This window comes from Thalia democratica, chromosome 2, assembly GCF_965202585.1.
Source record: "Thalia democratica chromosome 2, ktThaDemo2.hap1.1, whole genome shotgun sequence".
NCBI classification, from domain to species: Eukaryota; Metazoa; Chordata; class Thaliacea; order Salpida; family Salpidae; genus Thalia; species Thalia democratica.
Genome location: NC_139166.1, coordinates 65,840,189 through 65,865,010, shown reverse-complemented (window position 1 = coordinate 65,865,010; position 24,822 = coordinate 65,840,189). Strand labels below are relative to the sequence as shown.

Genomic DNA, 24,822 nt, shown 5'->3' with positions numbered 1-24,822 from the left:
ATTAAAAAACCTAAAGTACAATTTATTAAACATAAATTTATAACAAAAAACACTTTTAAAATAAAACTTTAAACTAATAACACATTTTTGGGTTTAGTGTTTGGTAAACTTACATTTTAACTTTAGGAATGTAGTAATAAAATATTGTTTATTAAAAGCTTTATAAATCTTAAAAATATACTTTGAAAACAAACAACTTTAACAACTATTAAATTTAAACTATCACAATATCTTACAACAGAAAGCTTAAAACCTCTACAGTATAAACATGTTATGTTAGTTAATACAATGCTTCTCTTGTTTAAGCTCGCTTTACATAAGTTTATATACGCTGTTGCTTAGTAACTACTAAGTGGTCCCGTGGTGTAATGGTTATCACACTGGACTTTGAATCCAGTAATCTGAGTTCAAGTCTCGGCGGGACCTATTTATAAATTGTTTTTTGTGTTTAAACTCGTATCAGTGTCTTAAAGAGTCTATATTTGGTTTTTGTATGTGTGTAACTTATTTTTTGACTATTAATTGCTAACGAAATTACCTTGGTTTGACTTTAAACATAAGGTAAAGTTTGTCAATTTTTTAATAATTTTATTTTTTTTTAGTTTAATAGTTATTTATAACTTAAAAAGATTCTAAAAAAATTGGTCTAACAAGAAAAGTTAAATAAATTAAACTAATTCGTATAGTAATTTATTCCAGAACTATTCCAGAACCAGATTCGTCCCGATGGTAATATTGTGTTTACACATTGAAATCTACATTAAACGTATACTTAACGTCGTTAGAATATCTTAATATAAAAATCAACGTTTGGATTCAACAAAAATATGGGAATTGAGCAGCAAAATTTTTTTGAGAAGTAGATAAGCAAACAATGTCGTGATTTCAATATTTTTTGTAGAAAAATAAATAAATACTACAGTTTTTTACACTTAGATTGTAATGTGTCCAGCCTTGAAAAACTGCGATAAAATAAAAGTTTACAGCCCTTTAGAATAGAAGCCTCAAAAATAACTACCAATTTTGTGAAACAAATTGTAATATACAATTTTCAGCAGCCGAATGACATTTCTGCTCGTCAGCACACAGTCAATTTGGTATGTTAAGAAATCATAACAGTTTTTAGTTACGACGCAAATAAAGAGAAAAGAGTATTACATAATGACATTGGAATCAAATTGTAATACAAGTCTTGACTCTAATACCTTACAACATAGAAAATGCTGTTGATATGAGCTAACCTCTAACTTTTTTGTTACGTTTTACGCTTCGCTTACTTATGTAATCATCTTTATTCTTTTAACATTAATCTTTCAAAAAATTTAAAGTACCAATAGTTCATTTTTGATACCTTTAAGGTTTTACTTTTGTCTAAGTATCATTATTTTGTATTTATACATTCCCATTTTATCTGATTTTAATTCAATTATCATAAAACAGCGTTTTAGTTTAGTAGAAAATGTTGTTGTTGTATCCTAGAGAGTTAAGTTAAATAAATTATTTTAACAACGGGAAATTCATCCAAAGTTTTCATAAAATAAAATTTTTTTTAAGCATGTGCCATATTAAAAGAAAAACAGCTTGCCTTAGATTAATCAATTTAAGTGTGTTTACAGTGATTATCTGGTAAAGGGATTATGTAAGCCGCTAAATTTTAATAGTTATAACCTAATTTTCAGCTGGCCTGTAAATATGTTTTTTATTTATTTACAGGCGCCATATTTTATTACTGGAAAATCTTTGTTACATGAAAAACTACAGGTTTTATTGAGCCCTAAACAAAGCTGGTTTTAAAAACTGATTTTGTAGCTTACTTTTCCTTAGTTTTATTTTAAAAGTTTTGTGTTTTTTAATTACAAATTATTGTGTTTTAAACAAAGGTTATCGCACTATAGTGTAAAGCACATTATATTACACAATTACTTAAAAGTATAGAAAAGCTTTAAAAAGTAAAGTTTTTAACTAAGTATGATTATTATTATTTGTTTATTGAACGAAATGAAAAACTTTTCTATTATCGAGTCGCCCACCACTTGGACACCTTTTAGCGTCCTGCCTAGGAAATATAAATGTCTAGGACATATAAACTTGAATCACTTTTCCAGTTTAAATAAAAAATTACTTAAGTCGAAAAATCATTAAAAAAAAAAGATATTTATAAAACATAATTATAAACTGCATTTGCTAAATTAAAACTAGGTTGATCCAATTTTTAATAATACATTGCTAAAATTGAACAAATGTTATAAAATTTCTACTTTCTTATCTAAATTTAGCATAAAATCAAATTTCCTTTGTTAATTAGAGTAAATAAGTTACTTTAGATTCAATAAATCGGTTAGAAAAGAAACTAAAATTTTTGAAAACAAACTTTAAATACAGAAATGTTAAATACAAAGTAAAAAAATAAATACTTTCCGTTGTCATGCACAACACATACACCATTTTGTTTGCATTTACCTAATTTTTTTCAATATTAACTTATTATATCTAATTTTTTCTAATTCGTTAATTTTTCATACGTAATTTTTTTGTTATTAATAAAATTTTTATACCTAATTTTTTCATGAACTATTAGGTAGACGTAGTTTTTTAACTTGATGTTGTAAGTATCGAACAGAATTAAAGTATGTTTAAACACTGCACAGTAATATATATTTTTTTTTTTTCTCGGATTGTCACTTTTGATTGTATATTTTTTATAAAAACTAAATAGAATAAACTACTTATTTACTTGAATAATAGTTAACTTAGGTATAAAATTTATGTGATCTCAAGCTTGTAAACAGTTAGAAACAAAGTTTTATGAAAGTTTAAATAGTATGGCAATTTTATTAGTTTAAAGAATACCAGATACATTTAAAACTAAAAATCCAGGTTTGAAAAATAAGTAGTTTTTGTCGAAACTTATTTACTTAAGTTATCAAAATTAGACAAACTGTCAAAATATGAGGCGAAATATTTAAAGTGATATTTATTGTGTTATAATTTATTAAATAGCATAAATAAAACAAAAAAATCAAAACAATAAACAATATAGAATATTTGTTCTGAGAGAATGTAATGTAGGTTATAAAAAAAAAAAATTAAATAATACTCTTATTCGTGCCAGTTACGAATAAGACTATAATCAGCTCATTTGTTCGGCATCTTATGAGTCCAGCTTTCGTTAGTAAAATTTATTTTTACACAAGACAAAAGAAATACCTTATTCAAATAGTGTACGAAATTCTAAAACTTAATAAAGTTGTCAAATAATTTTACAAAGTTCTAAGACACAAGATAACAAATTTGTCAGTTTTTAAGCAAACAAAGTTTGTTTACGCCAAACACTTTAACATCCGCGTAACTTTTGTGTTTAGGTTGCAGTAAGGAAATAGTTTGTAAAAAGAAAAATTTTAACAAAGTAAAAAATGTTCTATTAAGGAGTAAAAACAAACATTTACTTTAAAAAAAATTCAAAGCTTTGTAATAAATTATTGAAAATAAAAGTTTAGAATTGATAAGGTATATCTTGTATAAGAAAACAGTTTTACAGACTAAACTTAATGTAAAAATCTAATACTTATTTATTGCACGTTTGAACTTTTAGATAAATTTTCGTGAATACTTTAAATTTGAAATGGCAATAAAAATGTACTAAACCTGTTTTGAGCTATTAATAAAGTCACGATATAAACGAATAGTTTGTAATCTTTGACTTAATTATTTTCAATTTTCACCAAAATATATGTCATTTGTTGTTCATGTAAAAATATCTTGTAACAAAAGTCGTTTCAATGTTTACTTATGTTGGTATTTATTTGCAAATTTCTATCATTTAATTAATAACATCAATCAATTGTAAATTTAAAGATTAACATAATTCTAAGAAAAAAACAACTTCACTAAATAACCTAATACTTTTTGATAAAAACAACTCAAAAAATTGAAACATTGGTTAAAGTTTAATTTTAAAGTAAAATAAATGTAGTTGCAAAAAAAGTTAACTTTTTAACTTACTTTTATATGTTTTAATATACGTTATATATAAAAAAAGCAAACTTATCAACGCAATGAATATAAAATTCTTATCAAAATAACTCAAATTCTATGAAGAAGGGAACTTTAAATGTTTCTATTAATTAAACCTCGAGTTTTATAAATGGTTTATTAGTTACTTTAACTATACAAAGTAAAACATTCTTTAAATAAAAAAGTGTTGTTATGTAATTTATATATAAAACATTTAAAACGGTTCGTTGTCAAAAATATTTCAATTTATGAGTTGTTCAATTGTTTTAAACATAATAGTTTTATGAGATTAGTTTATATTAACTATATGCTTCCAGTTAAAAATAACATCTAAAATTTGCTTTAACCAAGAAATAAAACTATTATTATATCACATATTTACTATTAAATAATGCTATTATTTTCATTATTAGTGTGGGAAGTTACTTTTAATTTTACAAACGTTAAACTGCGTAATAAAAGTTGCAGGTGTCAGCATAATTTTGTCAACATTTGACAGTTTTAATTTTAAATTAAATACAATTTTTCTCACACATTTTGTTAATCATCTTAATTAATTACTGACTATTATCGAATTACAAAAAAAATATTTATTTAAAAAAGATTTAAAACAAATTAATAATATTTGTTTTTGCAAAACTTAAACTATTAAAATTCCGATTATATGGTTTACCTTTTAGTTTATCCTGAATAAGTAAAAAATAACTTACTTTAAAAACACTAACATAATTTAGGCTGGTGTTTTTAAATCAAAAATTTTACTTATAAGATATTAGTGTATGTCGCTTGACCTTCATTTAGTGCTGTTAAAGTTTTTAATTTTGTCGTATTTCTTGTACCTTTTTTCTATGATACTTATAATAAAACACTTTTGTCGATTACTTTTGTATATCTTTTCAGTTATTATCTTTTGACATAACTTTTGAATGTTTTTTGTATAATTTTTTTAGTTAGTAGACTTTCAGTTACATTTAGGTTACATTTATAATATTTTATAACAACAAAGTTTTGGATAGTTTTTGGCGTTGAATGCAAAAAAGGTTTGATAATAATTACATATACCGACTTAAGCTTTTGTATTATAATTTATGTTAAACAATTAAAAATATCAAAAATAAGATTGGAAATAAATTTTACTTTTTAGGTGTTATTTGATTTTGAGTTTTTGTGATAATATTTTTTTTCAATTATATATTATATATTAAACATAATTAAATTTTCATAAACTGTCTCTTAAATCATCGTGATTTTTTTTTATTGATTTGAATTATTTTTGGCTTGTTCAAAATTATTTTAAAGAAAAAAAAAAGAACGATAAAAACATATAACAAAATCTAAGCGCTTTTTGTTGCAGAGTAAAGTACAACATTTGGTCTATTAGAAATTATCTTTAATATTTACACTTTTTAGCTATTACAATATGTACTCTCGTTTCAAATATATTTAAACACGTGACTAAACAATGTGCTCCAATTGAAATAAACAAGTTCTCTTATATAACCTGTAAAATATTTATTTCAAAGTCTAATTATCCATCTTTTTTTTATACTTCTTTAAAATGGTCGTCGAAGTTTCAAAGTCGTCGTAATGCTAAACTATTATATCATCAAAAAATTACAGTAAATTATTAATTACAGTGTTTTCATAACTAAAAGAGTTAAAACAATCCAATAAAAAACTGTTACACTAACAACAAACACTATCAATGTTACGTTACGTAACAACGAAAACTGTTTATTATTACGTCACTGAAATAGGCGCTGTTCCGTCTGTAAACATTAAGATAAATATCTTCCGTGAAAATTTTGAAAAAAATGAAATTCAAGGTGTTTGATGGTAAATTATTTTTGCATATTACACAAGCGTCAGCGTGTCTTTAAGAATTTAAATAAATGCTTAAACGTTGAAACAGAAATTGGTTGCGAGTATATATTGTATTTTAGTATTTTAAAAAGAAAACTTTAAAGAAAAAACGTTTTGCTTCTAGATCGGAACTATTTTTGAACAAACTTCGCAGATGTGGAGATACGCTAAAAAAAGCTTTTTAAAAAAGTAAATATTCAAACAGTATTTATTATGTATGTTACAAAATAATTTTGAAAGTTCAAAAACCTACAAACACGATTATAAATAGACTATAACCCTGTTACTAGTTAACTTTTATAAATAAAATTAAAATTTTACGGCATTAAAAGAATATCACGCTTCTTACGTCTAAATCAAATTTTGCTTATCGTCACAAAAAATATTGGCGACAAAGAGCATTTATGCGAAAAAACTCCTAAAATATTGTCATGTGAAATTCAGATGTTTCCATGACAACCAGATTTATGCTTTCAAGTTTCGTTTGCATGGGCTCCACAGTATGTCTGCTTTCAGGTGTAAATAGTTTCGCATGCTCTTTTTTATGACATTTTGATGTCTTTTAAAGTGCAGAATATGTTTCATTTGAACATAAATTTAATATTGTTTAATATATATTTATATATAGTTACATACCAGTATTTTTGTATGCTTTAAGTTTACTTACAAATTTTAGTTTTAAGTTAAGATAAACTTTAAATATTTTAATTGTCATAAACTGAGTATTTTTTAAATGTTCATCTTAAAAAGCTTTAACACTAGATTATATTTAAGCTTAAGTCAATCAGTTTAAGATTTAGAGTAAAAATTTAATTACATAATAAAATAATTTTTTTTTATTTTGAATCCTTCTTAATGTATAAAAATCAAAAGTATAATTAAAAGCCACTACATAAATAAAGATTGACGGATTTTCATCAAGCTATTATATTTTTATTAAGACAGAAAACATTATTAAATAATTTATTAAATAGAACAATGAAATAAAGGTTGACCAATGCACTTTTAAAGAAATTTTTTCATAACTTCCTTCGAAGTATCAAATCAAAATTTAAACCACCACAATTAAGTTAAAACTGTTGTCAATTATTTTTTCATTCTAAACAAACTTATGGCGCCTGTACTGACCAAACAATACCAATTTGAAAACACCTTTTAAAGATTAGAAAGACGCCTAAAAGTCTTATACTTGTGTTTGTACCAGCTAAGCGCGGTAAACTAAGTTTTAAGTTTTAGAAGTTTTTATCATTTTGACTATTTTTTGATTTTTTTTACATCTAGATCGTCCGTCGTATGTTCAAAAACTAAAAAGCATAAATCAACCCTCTAATATTATAGAAACTTTAAAAAACACGATTCATTGAAAACGTTTTTAATTTGGGAAACAAAATAGCCCGTATTTACGTTATTAAAAGGATATCATTTGATTAGAATTCATGAGGAATTAGAACTTTAATGTAAATATACTTACAATTAAAACAATCACAAAAAACGAGTATAACATTAATGCTTTAGACTAAGTTGTAAAAGTATTTATAAGGTTTGTAAGCCTAAAACATGAAAAGTTCAAAAACACGACGAAATTGTCTTAATGTTTTTATTTCGTTTGAGGCGTTGCTATTTGTTTAAATTATCTTCATTAATTCTATGTCTTATGAAATAAGGTGTTTTAATAAATGTTTTATATCTTAAATTTATTACTTTTTTTATATATTTTTTTGAATTTATTTTTGAAAAGTGTAAACTAATTGAATTAAATTGTATTTAAAAGCAAAAACAATATTATTGCATATATATTTAAAATTAGTTGTTTATTTATCTCATGTTGTCTGATAAACAAAACATAGTGATCTCATATATAAAACTCTATTGCAAATCAATACTTTTACTACGCAAACTCGAATTCCATGCATGTGCCATGATTTTATAAAAAGTAAACAGGCCTGCCATAGTTTCAATAATTTTAGTCTTTTTACAGTGATTATCTGACAAAGAGCTTATGTAAGCTGCTAAATTGCATTAATTATATTCTAACTTTCAGCTGGTCAGAAAACATGATTACTGTTTACTTTGTAATGACAGTGCAAAATTCCTTGCATTGTCATCGTTTTGGAGAATATTTAGAGTTAGGTACGCTTCAATGCACGAGCCAATGAGAATCATCTGGTGGATTGTTGAAACTAAATACTGATGCAACGGGGCGTCAAGGCATGTTAGGCAGTTTCATGTAAGCAGTGAGTTTAGTTTTGGTGTGCAGCTTGAAGCAACAACAGATATCTTGATCTTTATTGTGAGTGTGCATTGTAAGTATTGTTTTGTGCTATAGTGAATAATTCAATTTGTGTTTAATTGCTTAAATATTTGAGTCAGTATTATAGTTTAACAGTTTATTGTTTACTAAAAGTTTTATTTAATTTTTAGTTTATATTTTAAGTCTTTTGAAATATATTTAAATAGCTTGTAGTTTCTAAAAAGTTTGTAATAGTAATTTATAGTTTTGTATATGCTAGTATTTCTTGTTGTGTTTTATATAAAAGATTCATCACTTAAAACTGTCTGTCTGATTTATATAAAGTAGCCTAGTGTAGCATTAAGTTTTATATATATTGTCCACTGATAATTACAAATTAGCAAATATATATAAATTATAGTACTATCCTATGTCCAAGTTAGATAATATTAATGATAAGTTGCCTGCAGCGGGTCCTGAAAATAAGCCTGTTAGAAGGACACCCCGCTTGCAGAAAAAGTATGAACAAAAAGGTCAGGTTGACTGTCTGCCCACAGAAAGTCAACCTGGCCCAACTAAGGCTTTAGAAGTTGAGCCACCAACATCGATAGCCCACAACTTAAAGGCGCCATATTTTTTACCGTAACATTTTTGTTACATGATAAACTACAGGTTTATTTAGCCTTAAACAAATCTGTTTTTAACAAATCAGATTTTGTAGCTTATCTTTTCTTTGTTTTATTTTTTCAAAAGTTTGGTGTCTTTTAACAACAAAAAATTGTTTTCTTAAAAAGGATGATCGCACTAGAACGTTAGTCACATTATATTACACAATTAATAAAACTTATAGGTAAACTTGTAAAAACAAATTTGTAACTCACTATAGAACAGGGGTCGGCAAACTGCGGCCTGCGGGCCAAATGCGTCCCTTAATGTCAAAATCTGCGGCCCGGAGCTTTCTTTTATCCAAAAATATACATTTTAAACACTATAGAAGCTATATTTTTTGTGATAAAAACTTGAATTTAGGATTTTAATTCAGTAAATACTCTTTTCTTATGCTCTAACATTGCCTAATTTGTTATACTTTTGATGTTAAATAATGTTTTCTAATGATTACTAGAATTTTTAACAATAGATGCGGCCCTCAAAAGTTTCATTTAAATAATGCAAATAACATAAGGCTGCCACCCCTAGTATAGAATAAAATTACTCTACAGTTTTAGAGAAAAAAAACTAAAGTCGATTTTTTTTTTCTCAAACAGCGCATGATAAAATAAAATTAAAATAAACCAATATGCATAAAAAGTCGCTGAAGTTCAAAAAATATTACAAAAATATATTTTCTTAGTCTGAATTTAGGAAAAATTTCATTTCCTTCGATAATTAGAGTAAAGAAGTTACTTTAAATTGAACAAACCGGGTTATAAAAAAAATTAGAACTTTGGCATAAGAAACTTGAAATACTTAGTGATAGTAATAAAGAATTTTACTTGTCAGGCATAAAATAGCAACCATTTTGTTTGCTAATTTTTTTATCAATTATTAGGTAGACGTTATGTTTTTTGATTTGATGTTGTAATTATTGACCACAACTAATGTTTGTTTAAACACTACTACATATTAAAATATACACATTCGTTCTAGGTTTATCATTTTTTATTGCATATTTTCAATAAAATATAAAACAGTAGATAGTACTTATTTACTTGAATAATAATTAATTTTGGTGTAATTTGTTTTCGATGAGAAACTTTTAAACAGTGAAAAAGTTTTATGAAAGTTTGAAAAGTATGACTTTCTAATTATTTAAAAAAATACCAGACAAATTTAAAACTAACAACCTAGTTTTTTTTTTTAATTTATATTTTATTTAGAAACTCTGTTTGCTTAAATTATCAAAGTTAGACAAGCTTTTAAAATTTTGAGGTAAAATCTTAAAATAACATTTATCGTATTGAATTTTAAAAAATTGTTTATTAGAAAAAAAATCACATGTACTATCAGTATAGGATATTTTTTCTAAGAACATGTATGGTAGGTTATAGAAAAATTTATAATTAAAATACTCTAATTCATGCCAGTTATTAATCAACTCATTTGTTTGGCATCTTATGAATCCAGCTTTTGTTTATTTTTAAACAAAAAAGCATATATAAACCAAAGGAAATTAATTCGATACCACACAATTCTAAAATAAAATAGAACAAATTTAAAGCATACAAAGTTTTTCTTTAATGTTTTAGCCAAACACTTTGACAACCGCGTCATATTTGTATTTAGGTTGGAATATGGATGCAATTTGTGAAATAAAAGTTATAAGAAATAAGTAATACTATTTTTATATGTAAAAATAACATGATTACTAATAAAAATATACATTTTCTGAAAAAAAAATGCAAAGTTTGGTTATAAATTATTGAAAACATAAGTTTTAGAATTAAAAAAATACTTTTTGTATAAGAAACCAGTCATACAGACTAAACTTAAAGTACAAACCTAATACTTATTTTTTGCATATTTGAACTTTCGAAATATTTTCTGTGAATATTTTAAACTTTAAAATGAGAATAACGACACACTAAACTTTTGTTTAAACTATTAATAAAATCACGACATAGACGATCAACTTGTTATCTTAAACTTAATTATTTTGATTTTTAAACATTAACTTTGAACATTTATCATTTGTTGCTCCTGTAAAAATACCTTGTAATATAAGTTGTTTCGGTATTTGTTTTCGTTTATAGTTATTTCGTAAATTTTTGTAAATGTCTATCATTGACATTATAACATCAATCAATCACTTGTAAAGATAGAGATTGGGATAAATCTAAGAAAAAACAACTGCATTAAATAGCCTAAAATTTTCTGATAGAAATAGGTCGAAAAAAGTTTTATTTTTTTTTAAGTAAAATAATTAGAATTGCATAAAAAATATTTTATAACTTACTTTTATATAATTTTTTATACCTTATATAAAAAAAGCAAACTTATAAATGCAATGTTTATAAAATTCTTACCAAAATAAAAATCATTCTATAAAGTAGAGAAATTTAAGTGTTTCTATTAATTAAACCTCAAGTTTTATAAATGATTTACTACTTGTCTAATCTAAATAAAAAAAGCAATCTTTAAACCAAAAAGGATTGTTGTTTAAGTTATAGATAAAAAACGTAAAACAGTTCGATGTCAAAAAATTAAAAAAAAACGAATTTAACAATTAGTATAAACATGGTAGCTTTTTTGAGGTCATTTCAAATAAAAAACTTCCAGTTTAAAAAATACATCTAAAATTTGCTTAAGCAAATAAATAAAACTATTATTATGTGCCTATTTAAACATTTTTATTTTGATTTATGTGCGACAACTAAAAATATCCATAAAAAGACCCAAAATAAAATTATTTCATTAGGCATTGTTTGTTTTTGAATTTTTGCTACAATTAGGATACCTATAAAAAAACCAACATGTATAAGCTTTCCGTAAGATTTTTCTTACTTTGTCGTGTAAGTTTGTTCACTTGAAGTATTTTAGACTGGCTTTTGAATATTCAAAAAAAAAAAGAACATGAAAATATAAAATAAGGTCACAAAACTTTGAGTATTGTTAACTGTGTAAAGTACACCATATGGTATATAAGATATTACTTTAATATTTACACTTGTTAGCATTTACAACATGTACTTTTGATTCTTTATTTAAACACGTGGCCTATACATTGTGGCTCCAAATTGAAAACAAGTTCTCTTTCATTAGCTGTAAAGTATTTATTTAAGATTCTAACTTGTTTAATTTGTTTTACTTTATTGAAATGGTCGTCTCGTAATGTCTTCGTATTGCTAAACTACTCTGAACATTAATGAAATTAAAAACTGTTACATTAACAACAAACGTTAATAGTTTACGTAAGGTAACAACCAAAGCTGTTTATCATTACGTCACAAAAAAGGCGCCGTTTCGTCTGTAAACATAAAGATAAATATATGGCGTGAAATTTTTGAGAAAAATGAAATTAAAGGTTTTTGATGGCAAATTATTTTTTGCACTTTACACAGGCGTCAGCGTGTCTTAGAGAATTAAAATGAATGTTTGAACGTTAAAACGGAAATTGGTTGAAAAGGAATATTCTATTTTAGTGTTTTAAGCAGGTAAATATTTAAAAAAAATGTTTTGCTTCTAACTTAGAACCATTTTTGAAATATCTTTGCAGATGTAGAGATACGCAAAAAAAATTAAAAAAAAGTTAATATTTTATCAATATTAATTATCTATTTTTCAAAACAATTTTAGAAGTTCAAAAACCTACAATAACTATTATAAAGAGACAATAGCAATGGTAATAGTTAAACAAAAAGTTAAATAAAAACAAAAAGTTACGGTATTAAAAAAATATCACGCTTCTTACGCCTAAACCAAATGTTGTTTGTCGTCACAACAAAATATTGGCGCCAATGAGCATTTATGCGAAAAAACTCTTAACATGTTGTCATGTGAAATTCAGATGTTTCCATGAAAACCAGGTTTGTGCTTTCAACTTTCATTTGCACGGGCTCCAGTATGTCTGCTGTTAGGTGTAAATGGTTTCGCATGATTTATGACATTTTGATATCTTTTAAAGTGCAGAAAACGTTTCATCTGTTTATAAATTTTAAATTTTCTAATAGATATAGTTAAAAATCTTTATATTTTTTTATAATTTTTTATATATATTTTTTTATATTTTTAATATAAATATTTTTATTTTTTAAATAAATTGTGTCGGCTAACACAAGATTCAATTCGCTAATTTAATACAAATGTGCATAAAACTTACAGCCAATATTGAAATATAAAATTTGTTACAAAACTTAAAATGTTTTAATTGAAATTAATTAAGTATTTTTTTAATTGATTTCATTTACTCATTTATGTAAATTAATTATTAACAACTGTACAAATCTGGTTAGAAAAGAAACTTAAATAATTTGGCAAACCATGTACTGTAATGAGTCGTCAAAAAAGTAAGGACGTTTACAAACAAATAGAAAGAATTATAACTTGCTATGTATTTAGATAGCAAAAGAGTTGTTCTAAGCAAAACGCGATATATAAGTTCTTTGACTCAACGTAAAAAACGCTTTCTATTTTTTTAGAAATATAATAAAAACTTTTACGCATAACTTTAAAACTATTGAAAAGCGTTATAAATTGTAAATAAAGTTTTAAACAATAAGTTTAAGTAAACTAAAACTGGTTTAATCGCGTAATTCTAAAATACAGTAATTACAAATATTTCTAAAGACACTTTTTTTGTAAACTAATATAAACTTTTATTTGTTTTTAAAACGTAAAACCAAATAAAATAAAAATATACCAGTTAACATTAAGTTTTATTTCTTTTCTTTTTTTTGAACTTTATTAATTGCATTTAGCTATTGTAACTTTGTAATTAGTAAACTTTTCTTTATTAGTTTTTATACATAATTAAGATATTTGTTAACAATTTTTAGACTAAAAAATAAATTGTACTATCATTACAATAAATTGTATATAATGAGTCTAAAATAATTATAAAAAACAAAGTTTAAACAATAGTTTACTTATTAGAAAATGATATGAAAAACTAAAAAGTAAAAAAGACTTTAACAAGAATACTTAGTTATTTTAATATATTTAAGCTTCAGTATAACATGACAAAATTAAAGTTTATAAAAACATCAAAGATCAATAGCCTATGATAGTTATATAGAATATGTTCTGCTTTTTGATTTTAGTTTAATATTATCTAAACCTAGTACCAAGTTTTTAAGGACTAAACTTGAAATTAAAACTTAAACTCTGTTTCTACGTTTAAACTTCCAAAACAAACGTACATGAATATCTGAAGGCTTAAATTGTGGGATTAAAACATATAAAAGATGTTTAAATTTTTATTAAAGTCACGACTATAACGATTAACTTGTGATTGTAGATTAAACTATTTTGGTTGTTTACCAAAACATTTGTCACTTTTAACTCATGTAAATATATCTTGTAACAAAAGTTGTTTCAATATTTATTTTTTGTTAGTATTTACTTGTAAATTTTTGTAAATGTCTGTCATTTTACTTAAAACGTCCATCAATCAATTGCAAGTTAGAAAACTATTACAGTGCAATTCGTAAAATACTAGACTACAATTTATAACTTGGTTTGTTTTTCAAACATTTTGAAATATAAAATTTAAAAACGTTTTTAAATTTTTTAAAAAGACAAAATTTTAGTTTAAAATTTAGATACATAAATACTCACTTTTAAAATATGTAAGTTTAATTTTATTTTAAAAAATAAGCAAACTTAGATATACTCAAGAGTTCGTCAGTGCATTGAATAGGTTTATTCTAATTTAAGTAAAATGTTTTCTTCTATAAGAAAAAGGTGTTTAAAAGCTTCTAATGAACAAACCTATAGTTTTATAAGTTTCAAAAATAAATATAATACAACTAAAAACAACGTAAAGAACAATTAAAAAGATTAAGAAAAAAAATAGTAGGAGTCTTTTTTAAAATACAGACCAAATTACCAGTATCAACATAGTAGCTTTTTAAAAGCTTATTTAAGGTTTTTATTAGCTTTTAGTTTAAAAATATATCTAAAGTTTGCCTAAAACTACCACTATATTATACCTTTGTTACTTAATTGTTCATCAGTGCAAAAATTTTTTATCATAAATGTGTAAATTAATATTGTTTGTATAACTAAAACTTCGTCACAAAAGAACCGGGTCTATGTCTAATTCAATTAATAATCGACTAGTGCTAATCTCAAAGTTGAAACATTTTTGTTTTCTCATTAATTTTTTTATTTAATGTCAGTTAAATTTAATCAACAACTGGCAATGATAGCTTCTAAAAAATTGTACTATTTCTCATATTACTAACTATTTCTGATAACAAGCATAGTTAATTGCTGACTAATATTGATTCACACAGCATTATGAAAAATGAACATCCAGTAAAAATGTTTTAACACAAGTTGACTTGTTTTTGCAACGTTGTTAATTACTAAAATTGCTGCTATAACGCTTAGCTTTCAGTTTATCCCGAATAAGTAAAAAAATAACTTAAGTTAAAAATATTCTTTTAGTTTAAGCTGCATTTTATATTGAAAAGTTTTTTCTAAAGGCACAAATGTATGCAGCTTAAACTCGGTAGGTATCTATTTTCTGGGTATCTACTTAGCGCTTTTTTTTTTTGCAAAACTTCTAAAAATTTTCAGGTTTTTTTTACGTGACGTAATTTTTTAAAACTTTTTTGAAATATTTATAGTAAGGTACTTTTTTGTTAAGCTTTTATAAAACTTTTCAGTTTTTTTTCACCTTACATCATTTTAAACATCTTTACTTAATATTTTTAATTAGCAGATTTTCGATTACCTTTATAGTTTATAATATTACATAGAAGGAAAAAGTGCTAATTTTTGAATTGAATAAAATAAAACTTTATTTAAACTTGTGTATGACTTTTAAGTTTTCTTTATGTAAATTTATGTATAACAACCAAAATATCCATAAAAAGACCCAACACTTACTTAATTATTTTAAAGTGTTGTTTGGTGTTGAACTTTTATGGATTTTGTTTTTTCCTGAAACTAAGAAACTAATAAAAAGACAGATCTGTTGATGTTTTCCACAAATATTCTCTAATTCTTAGCGAAAGTTTATATTTTTGTTTATAAAAAGCATTTCAAGCTTTTTTCTAGATTATTTTGAATAAAAAGAAGATTGAAAGAAAATTGACTTGAGATCTACAGCTAATAGTAATTGGTTTTAGTAAACCATATGGTATATTATAAATTATCCTTACATTTGTTAGCTTTTACAAAATGTATTTTCGCTTCAAATTCAAACACGTGAACAGACATTGTAGCACCAAAATTATATCACGTGTTACTTTACGCTTCAACAAGAGTTCTTTAATTTTACAAAACATTAACTTCAGATTCTAACTTGACAACATTATTTATTCCAATGTTTTATAATACTACTTTCAAAATTTCGTTTAAAACAATATTTTTACAGTCTTCATAACGGTACACTACTTAATTATCAATAACATACTATTTTGTGTTTAATTAAAGGAGTAAAAATAATTAAGTAAAACATGTTACTACTAGACTATGACGTAATAATATCAACAAAATCTGTTCGTCTTTACGTCACAAATAAAAATACAGGCGCCGCTTGGTCCAGTAAACATCAACATAATATTTGCCGTGAAAATTTACAAAAATTTAAGGTGTTTGATGGCAAATTGTTTTTGCACTTTGCACAGGCGTCATTATGTCTCTGAGATCTAAAATGATGTTTGACTGTGGTAACGAAAACTGTTTGAAAAGAGTCTTGTATTTTAATTGCTTTATTGTTATTATATTGTTCTTGTGTTCAATGTTGGACTCAGGCATCAAAACCTGAGCCACTTAAAAAAGACACACAATGAGAATAATGAAAATAAAAACATTTATATTCAATACAAAATAAACATAAACAAACACCAAACGCAGTTAAAGTTAAAAAAAAACTTATTAACAAGGTTAAACTTATTTAATTGATAGGAAAGGCGATAACTTAGTACAAAAAAAAATCATTTGTACAAAAAAAATATATTAAATTGGTATTCTGTAGGGGGAGGCGTAGAGAAATAAAACTATTAATATTAAATCTTAGACTATTTTTTTTCTCTATTGTTTTTGTGAAAAGTTAATGAATTTTAATGATATTTATACTATTCAAATTAAATCTTTATATTTTTAATAGAAATTGTTCCACCCTCTCACACGATACTACATGTTGTGGTAATTTGTTCCAGATAGTCTATACTCTTTGAAAAAATGAACCTTGCCACTGATTGTTGTTAAAATTATTTTTATATTTCATTTTTTGGTAATTTCCTCTTAATTGATATTTATTTAGAGAAAAACCAAAAAATTTACTGAATAACGCCTTATATTTCCCATTAAGAATTCCGTAAAGCATAAATAAAAAAGTATACAGATAAACTTTTTAAAATACGCATTCTTTTGACATAGAACTTTTATTTTAACAAACTAAGCAGATGTGGAGATATGCGGAAAAAAAGGTTTTAGAAAGTAAACATTTAAATTGTTTTAAATATTTAAGTTTTAAAAAATGTTAGAAGTTTACACGGTTATGAAGAGACCATGACACTTTTAATAGTTGCCTTTCCTAATAAAAGCAAAAACTACGGCAAAACAACAAAAACTACCACGCTTTTAACGTCTCAACCATTTCAATGTTTGTCGTCACAACAAAATATGGCGCCAACGCCTGTTGACTTCAACTATGCTGTCATGAAAACTAATGTAAAATTCAGATGTTTCCATGACAACCAGGTTTATGCTTTTAAGCTTTGTTTGCATCAGATGGCTCAAATATGTCTGCCTTGAAGTGTAAATTACTTTGTTTATGACATTTTGATGTCTATTTAAGTGCAGAAAACTTTTTCATTTGGTCATTTCTTTGGTATAATTAATTTTAAGGCCGGTAGTTTTGTAGGTTAAAAGTTATTATTTTTTTTTATGTTAATTTTAAATATTTTAGTTTTTATAAATGGAGTGTACTGCATGTGTTCATGTTAAAAAGGTCTAAAGCTTCACAATATTAAAGTTTAAAATATTTATTATAAATAAATTATATTATCACGTTTGTTTTAAAATTTAGTTAAATCCTTTCACATGTCTAAACGTTTAGAGTGCATATGTCACTACATAAAAAGAAATAATTTTCTTTTAAGTAGATTTTCAAGCAATTATTCAACAAATAAAATAAGATATTCAAAACCTGCCAATTTCCTTCAAAAGCTATTTTTTCATAACTTCCTTCTGCCTTTAATCATAAAATTTAACCACCACAATTAAGTTAAATCCTGCTGTCAATTATTTTCTTGTTGAAAACAAACTTAAGGCGCCTATATTGACCAAACAAGACAATTTAAAACACCTTTGAAAGATTATATTGACGCCTAAAAGTCTGTTGTTTGTTCTAAGTACCTAGTAAAATAATATTTTAAATTACTTTTAATATTTAGTAAATTTGAAGAGCAATTGACCTAATCTGAAGCTTTACAAACTTTATTTTAAGTGATAAAATACAAAACGACTACAAAAACATATACAGTGTACAATGTTCATGGAGTAATTACAAATAAGATTGTTGTTCGTGTTTTTAAAAAACTTTTAAATCTATGGTTGAGTCAGAAAATCAGTTTTGCACGTGTCTTCACTTTTACGTAGGTGACATTTCTGCAATTTTCTTCAATTTTGCATTTGTGACATTTTTGTGCATGTCGTCAATTTTGCATCCATAGAAAATGTTTACAGGCGTCAAGGTAAATCTAACCTTAAGTTTTGCAAAATATTACAAATTCATTGTTGAACAATTTTATTTTAATAAATAAAAACACAGTTAATCTCATCAAACTACTATATCTAAAGTTTCAGCTACTAACATTATAGTTATCGTAACTTTATTAAATCTACTGAGGTTTAACAAATTTAAAATTAACTTTTACTTAAAATTACTTAGCAAAATAAAAAAAAATAAATAAATATCAAAAAATTTGGTCCACAATGCTTGACAAGTCAAACTAGAGCTAAATATTTAATTTCACAAAAATTAACAGTTTCATTATAAAAAAACTAACGCTTCACTAAGGATTGTAATAAATAGAAATATGTAATATATGAAACAGTTGTATCAACTATTGTTTATTATATATTATATAATTATTTTATTATATAACTAACAGTAGATATATACGACCGTTTCGTATATGAGAGAAATTTTCTAATGTTATTCTCAAAAAAGGCAAAGTTTATCAAAATTTATAACAGAAATTTAGAATTTAAAAATTTAATAAGTATCATTAAGTAGTAATAGCGAAGTATTTTAGCTTTACTTAGGAATATATGGAATAACTTTATCTCATATACGAAGCCGTCGTATAAGTCTTTTGTTGATTATTTAATAAAATATATATTTAGCTTCAATTTAACCTGTCGATCGCTATTGACCAGAACTGTAAAAAAAAACTATTAATACATATAATATATATATACATAGAAATAAAGTAGATTAATTAAATTACTATCCACAGAGTCCGCGTGAAGGCCTTCTAAACAGTTTATTGCAAACTGTTATATTAAAAAAAAACATGTTTGTTTCCTATAGCTTAATGCTTTAACCCCTAGCTGTTATTATTATAAATAAGTTGCACTGTGCTTATTACACACAAAAAAAAAAAAATGAAAAAAACAAAATTTTTAAGAAACAAATTATAGTGCTATTATTAACTACCTTTAAATCAAGAACTAAAAATTACAAACTGCAAATAAGAGACTATTCAAATATTCAATAACTATTAAAAAGTTAATGTCATAGTCATTAATTCATATTTTTTAATTTCTAGTTGTTTGTTTAAAACGAAGTTAAGTTTTGGCTCTGAAATGGCAATCTTGAATGTAGAAGATTCATATTTTTATTTAAACATTTTTATAATTATATATGTATATATATATATATGTATATATTTATAATATAAAAAACAACTAATTTTCAAATCGTCCTCTTAGTTTCAATGCTTTGTGCATTTCCTAAGAACCTAATAACATAATAAATTGTTATTTTACATATATATATATATATATATATATATATAATAACAATTAAAACTTTTTCACATCATCAACAGAATATGAATACTTAAAGCTTATTGAAAAATGTTCGATACATTTATATACCACTGTTTGTTTTACATTAAATGCTTGTTTTTCTATTCTTTTTCAAAAAAGATTGAAATAAAATTTTAACGAAACAATTAATTTTACTAAAAAAATTAATAAATGATACAGTTAATAAAAGTAGACTATAACAATTTAAATATATTTATTTACTGACATATCTTTTTGAAAATAAAAATTTCAAAATAAAAACTTTAAAAATTTAAAAATCTTCTGAAAAAATATTTAAAAAATTAAAACAAAATTTAAATGAACCTAAATAAAACTTTTGTCTTTAAAATAAATAATCGAAATTCCTGCTACTTAAAACATAGAGAAAAATATGAAACCAACATTTTAAATTAAGATACACAAGTTAGTTATACATTGATTCCAGCATAATTTAGATTTTGTAATAATTTAAATAACAATTTGTCTTACGTTGAATATCTATTGTCTAGATCTTTTATTCATCTGATTTTTTATAACTTTTTATTAGGTCACTAGCATCAGACAATCAAAAACTATAGTCTATTGTATAAAATGTTCAGTGACCTCAAGAAAAACATTACTGCTGAAAATGTTTCATTCATTTTAACAGTTGCTGACAGGTTTAGAATCAGTGAAGTTTTGAAACAGCCCTTAACTACGTATCAAGGTGTTTTACGCTTGTCGTTGAAACAAAAAATTATTTTGACTTAGACTTCAAGCTCGTTTTGAAAATATTGTCGAGCTCCGACCTACATATTTGTTCCGAGTTGGAAGTGTTTGGTGCGGCCGACAGTTGGGTGAGTCACAACAGAGCGGAAAGAAACAGGCAGGCGAAACATCTACTTCTAAAAGTTCGATTCCCCTTGTTGACGGATCACGCTCTTAAATTTGTTTTAAACAAAGATTCCTCGTTCCGTGGGAACAAAGAGTGCCTCTCGTTGATTACAAAGATATTGGCCGAAAAAGATACGTTTTTTACAGAAAGATCCGTTTCATATTTTACTAACAGATACTGCGCTCAAAACAACTTTAACATACTGTTTAGTGGGGGAACAGAGCAAATGATGTATTTAAGTCCTTTTTGCAACTTGAAGCTAGTCGATCCGATTGCGCTGGATGATTTAAAAATCCTCAAGTCGAAAGTGATAAGACGTTGGGGCTCACAAGCGGTTTGCTTGAAAGAAGACATTTTCTTTTTAGGAGGCATAAGCCCTGAATACCAAGTACCACTACCAGTTGAAAAGTACTCGCTGGCCACTCATGAATACGAAGAAGTGTCCAAGATGCCTGATGATCGCGGCTTTTACTGCATTTGCGCATTCATCAACAAAATATACGTAATGGGCGGCTGCAATGGATATGTGGCACTTGACTCTTGTTTGCAGTTCGACGCTGATAAGTACAAGTGGAAAGCAATGACAAAGATGGAAGTGGCGAGAGAAGAAGCCGCTTGTGCAGTTTTCGAAGGTTTATTTTTTATTGAAATAGTTTTACCTTACAAATAATATATGGTCTAAATCTTCAAAGTCAATTTATAATAACTTGATAACATGCCTTTCAATATTTTTTATGTTAATTTTTAAAAATACCTTGCTTCATAACGTCAACAATACATTGCTATAATTTAAAATTTAATATAACTTTTTTTGAATCAGCTCAGTCTTTAATACATAGTTTTTCTAATCTCACCTTGAAAGATGTATTTAATTTATTAACAATCATATCAATGCATATATAAATATAGTTATAAATACACATGGATGCAAATATTTATGTTTTTCATCTTGAAGGTAGAGTAGTTGTCAGCGGAGGATTCGACGGACGCATTCAAACTAACACGGTTGAGGTTTACGACCACCTCGCTGATGAATGATCAATGACGTCACGCATGAACGAAGCGAGAACCAATCACAGCTTGGTTGCGGTGAGGAACAAGCTGTTCGTGATCGGAGGAGAAACGCGTGAAGTTTTTGATTCTGCTTCCAGAAAGTTTGCGACTTTAAGTGAGAAATCACCGATGTTCGATTCAAGCAAGTGCGTTCAGATTGGAAGCAAAGTTGTTTTGTTCCAAGGATACTCAACTGTTGCTTACGTTTACGACACGGATAAAGACGAACTGAAATCTATTGAATGCGAAGTAACGAGAAAGATTCAAGATTACTGCTGTGTTAGAGTACCAAAACTTTAAACTTGTTAATTTCAATACTGTTTAAACTTCTTACTTGTGTTTATTCAATAAAGTTAACTTAGTTGTTACATAAATTTGATATCAGCAATGTTAACTTTTCAAGAATTTAATTTTTTTTGAACAAACTAAATTTTTGTATTTATTTCTCTGAAATAATTATTTTCGTGTACAATTTTCTGAATTTTTGATTATTTTTTTGTACTCTCAACATAAACAAATTAATATAAGTTAAAACACAAGAAGAACCAAAAAGTGTAGTTATTTGATAGATCTATTATGTTAATAAGAATTAAAAACGTTTACTTTTACTTACGTACGCTTTAATAAAAACTTTAAAACTGTATTAACTTTACTAAAGTTAACAGTACAAGTTATTTAGAAAACATTATTTTTTCAGTCTTTTGAAGAAAAAAAAAAGACAATTACCTTATATGTAAATAAGGTATTTTTAACTATCCATGTCGGTTTAAAATGAAACATATGATTTTCTTTTAAACTAAGATAAAACAACGTTATCTGTAAAGCCAATGAATAATGATTCTAGATAAACACATGTTTTACATAAAAATTGCAGCTATATATCTAAGCCTATACGTGTAAGTGTATCTAAGTTTACCTATTTAAGTCATGATGTAATCAATTACCACACAATGGCATCTAAGTTGAAGTTATTCTATGCATAAGTCTAAAACAGTACGAACTCCGTGTAATGATCATAGAGATGTAGCAGTAAAAACTTATTTTTAACAGTGTACTTACACTGCACTTTTTCAGAAGAGATAAAGAAATTATCAGGATGTTAACCTTTAATTTTAACAAAATTAGTTCTATTTGTTTTTTGTTTAAAGATTAAGTTTATATATATTCAATTTATCAAGTTCATAACACTAAATATTTTCTTTTACGTCCAAGTACTAACATAAACATATTTGAAACTATACTGTAAGTAAGTGAATACTTAAAAGAACATAAATTTAAAACAATAATTTTTTTCTTTTAAATAAAAAAAAAATTGTGAATTAAGTATAGCAGGTATTAAAAATTTGACATTCTTTGTATTTAAACAATAATAATTATGTCAGCGCTTCATTTTCACTAAACAGTCTTAAATGTATTGTTGCTTTTTATAGCTCATACAACTAGCTAATTAGACTTAACTCTTTTTATAAAACCTTTAAGCTCCAAATTACTTCGGTGTAACAAATTTTTTGTAGAAGTTTTTTAGTTTATCTATGCAGTTACTGCATCGAACTAAATACATACACAAATTTGAGATGCTTAAGTTTATTTATTCGCTATAAAGACTAAAAAAGATTATATTTTAAAGAAAAAGTTACAAAAAACAACCAATTTAAACTTTAAGCAGCTTAAAATTAACTAAAAGTATGGCACAGTATAAAGGTAAAAATGTTTACATAAACATTAATTTTAATTTGTTGTATTTTATTAAAGTCTTAAATATAATTTAAGTGCTTTACTGTTTTTTAATTATTTTTAGAACTTATCTTAATTAAAAGGTTTAAGGTTTTTTGACTTGTTCACAAAAAACTACTTTCTGCACAGTAAATGTGATGAAATTTAATATTAATAACGTGATTTAGACTGTTAGCATAATTAAATAGTTTAACTTTTTTTCTTTGTTGAAGCACTTGTTTTGTTACTGCTTAACCATTTATGTATGATGCTAGTCGCAACAATACAAATTCTGTACAGGCATTAAAACGTACAAGACGTTAAGTATATTTATTTTTTACTTCTTTATAAAGTACACTGTTTTTCTTGGAATTGTTATCGGGGCAGCAGTAACCGCAAATTTTATTTTCACCAAGTGCAAGAAAAAATGCGCTCATCCGAAACGAACCTCGACAACGAAGCAAGTTGTTCAAAAGAAACAAATTCCAACATAAAAACATTTGTCTGAATATCGAGTACACAATGAAACTTTTTTAATCGGAAAAAAATCCAAAAAACTTTAAAAATTACACCCGAACGGAAGTCTTGAAAGCATTTTGAGCGACGGACTTTACGAAATTCCGTTAAACTGCACTAAAGACAGATTGTTGTGAAAAAAAATCATCCAAAATAAGTTGTGACGTCATAGAGAGTGATCTGGATGAGGTTCAGTAGAAAATATTTGTGACGTCTGATGATCATATATACGATGAAATTCCAAAAACTTCAAACTTCAAATAATAATTGTTTGAATTTATATTTGAAAGCTTCTGAAGTGCTGTTTTAAAATTTTGAACTTGATTATACTTATATGTTTTTATTCAATTGATTAAAGACTATAATTTATTGTCAAAGGTTGTTAAGTACAAAAAAAGTTTTATAGATATTTCTTTAAGATGATAGAAAATTTAAAATTCTTATTCAGCTCATTAATAATATATTTATAATTTTTTTTTTTGTCAAACGTGCATTAAACTCGCCGAATTTTAAGTTAAAAACTAAATTTGTGTTGTATATATAACTACATGATTTATAAAACATAAAATTAATACAGGATTTATTAAGATCATCAGTTGAAGTATTTAAATTTCCATGGTTATATATGTAAAAATTTTATTAACAAAATTAAAAAATACTGATATTACCTGGTTACTACATGTCACTACAGTTATAACTATAGTAACATGTAGTTTCTAGGGGTAGGTGTCAGAAACGCACAGCGTCACTTTGGCACGAGGTGACACTTTGGTACGGCGTTACCTAAGCACGGAGTGACACTTTGGCACGGCGTTACTTTAGCACGGAGTGACATTTTTCCACGTAATAA

The 24,822-nt window shown here is 25.3% G+C and overlaps 1 protein-coding gene and 1 non-coding gene across 2 annotated transcripts; both read left to right on the top strand.

The window, feature by feature from the left end:
- The first annotated feature begins 354 nt into the window (after positions 1-354).
- Trnaq-uug (transfer RNA glutamine (anticodon UUG)) lies at positions 355-426 on the top strand. Its single transcript has one exon. It is a non-coding gene; the product is annotated as a tRNA-Gln (tRNA).
- A 16,975-nt stretch (positions 427-17,401) lies between these two features.
- On the top strand, positions 17,402-21,728 carry LOC145828870 (kelch-like protein 12). Its single transcript, XM_082936616.1, has 3 exons — positions 17,402-17,498; positions 20,567-21,322; positions 21,646-21,728. The coding sequence occupies exons 1-3, from the start codon at positions 17,402-17,404 to the stop codon at positions 21,726-21,728; spliced, it is 936 nt and encodes a 311-aa protein (XP_082792742.1).
- Positions 21,729-24,822: the final 3,094 nt, after the last annotated feature.

What these genes read in the sequence shown, in the direction of transcription:
- LOC145828870 (XM_082936616.1), top strand. Translation starts at nt 17,402, where the DNA reads ATGGCGCCAACGCCTGTTGACTTCAACTATGCTGTCATGAAAACTAAT. An exon ending in GGTTTATGCTTTTAAGCTTT is followed by an intron (nt 17,499 to 20,566) that starts GTTTGCATCAGA and finishes ATTTTGACTTAG; the next exon opens with ACTTCAAGCTCGTTTTGAAA. An exon ending in CGCTTGTGCAGTTTTCGAAG is followed by an intron (nt 21,323 to 21,645) that starts GTTTATTTTTTA and finishes TTCATCTTGAAG; the next exon opens with GTAGAGTAGTTGTCAGCGGA.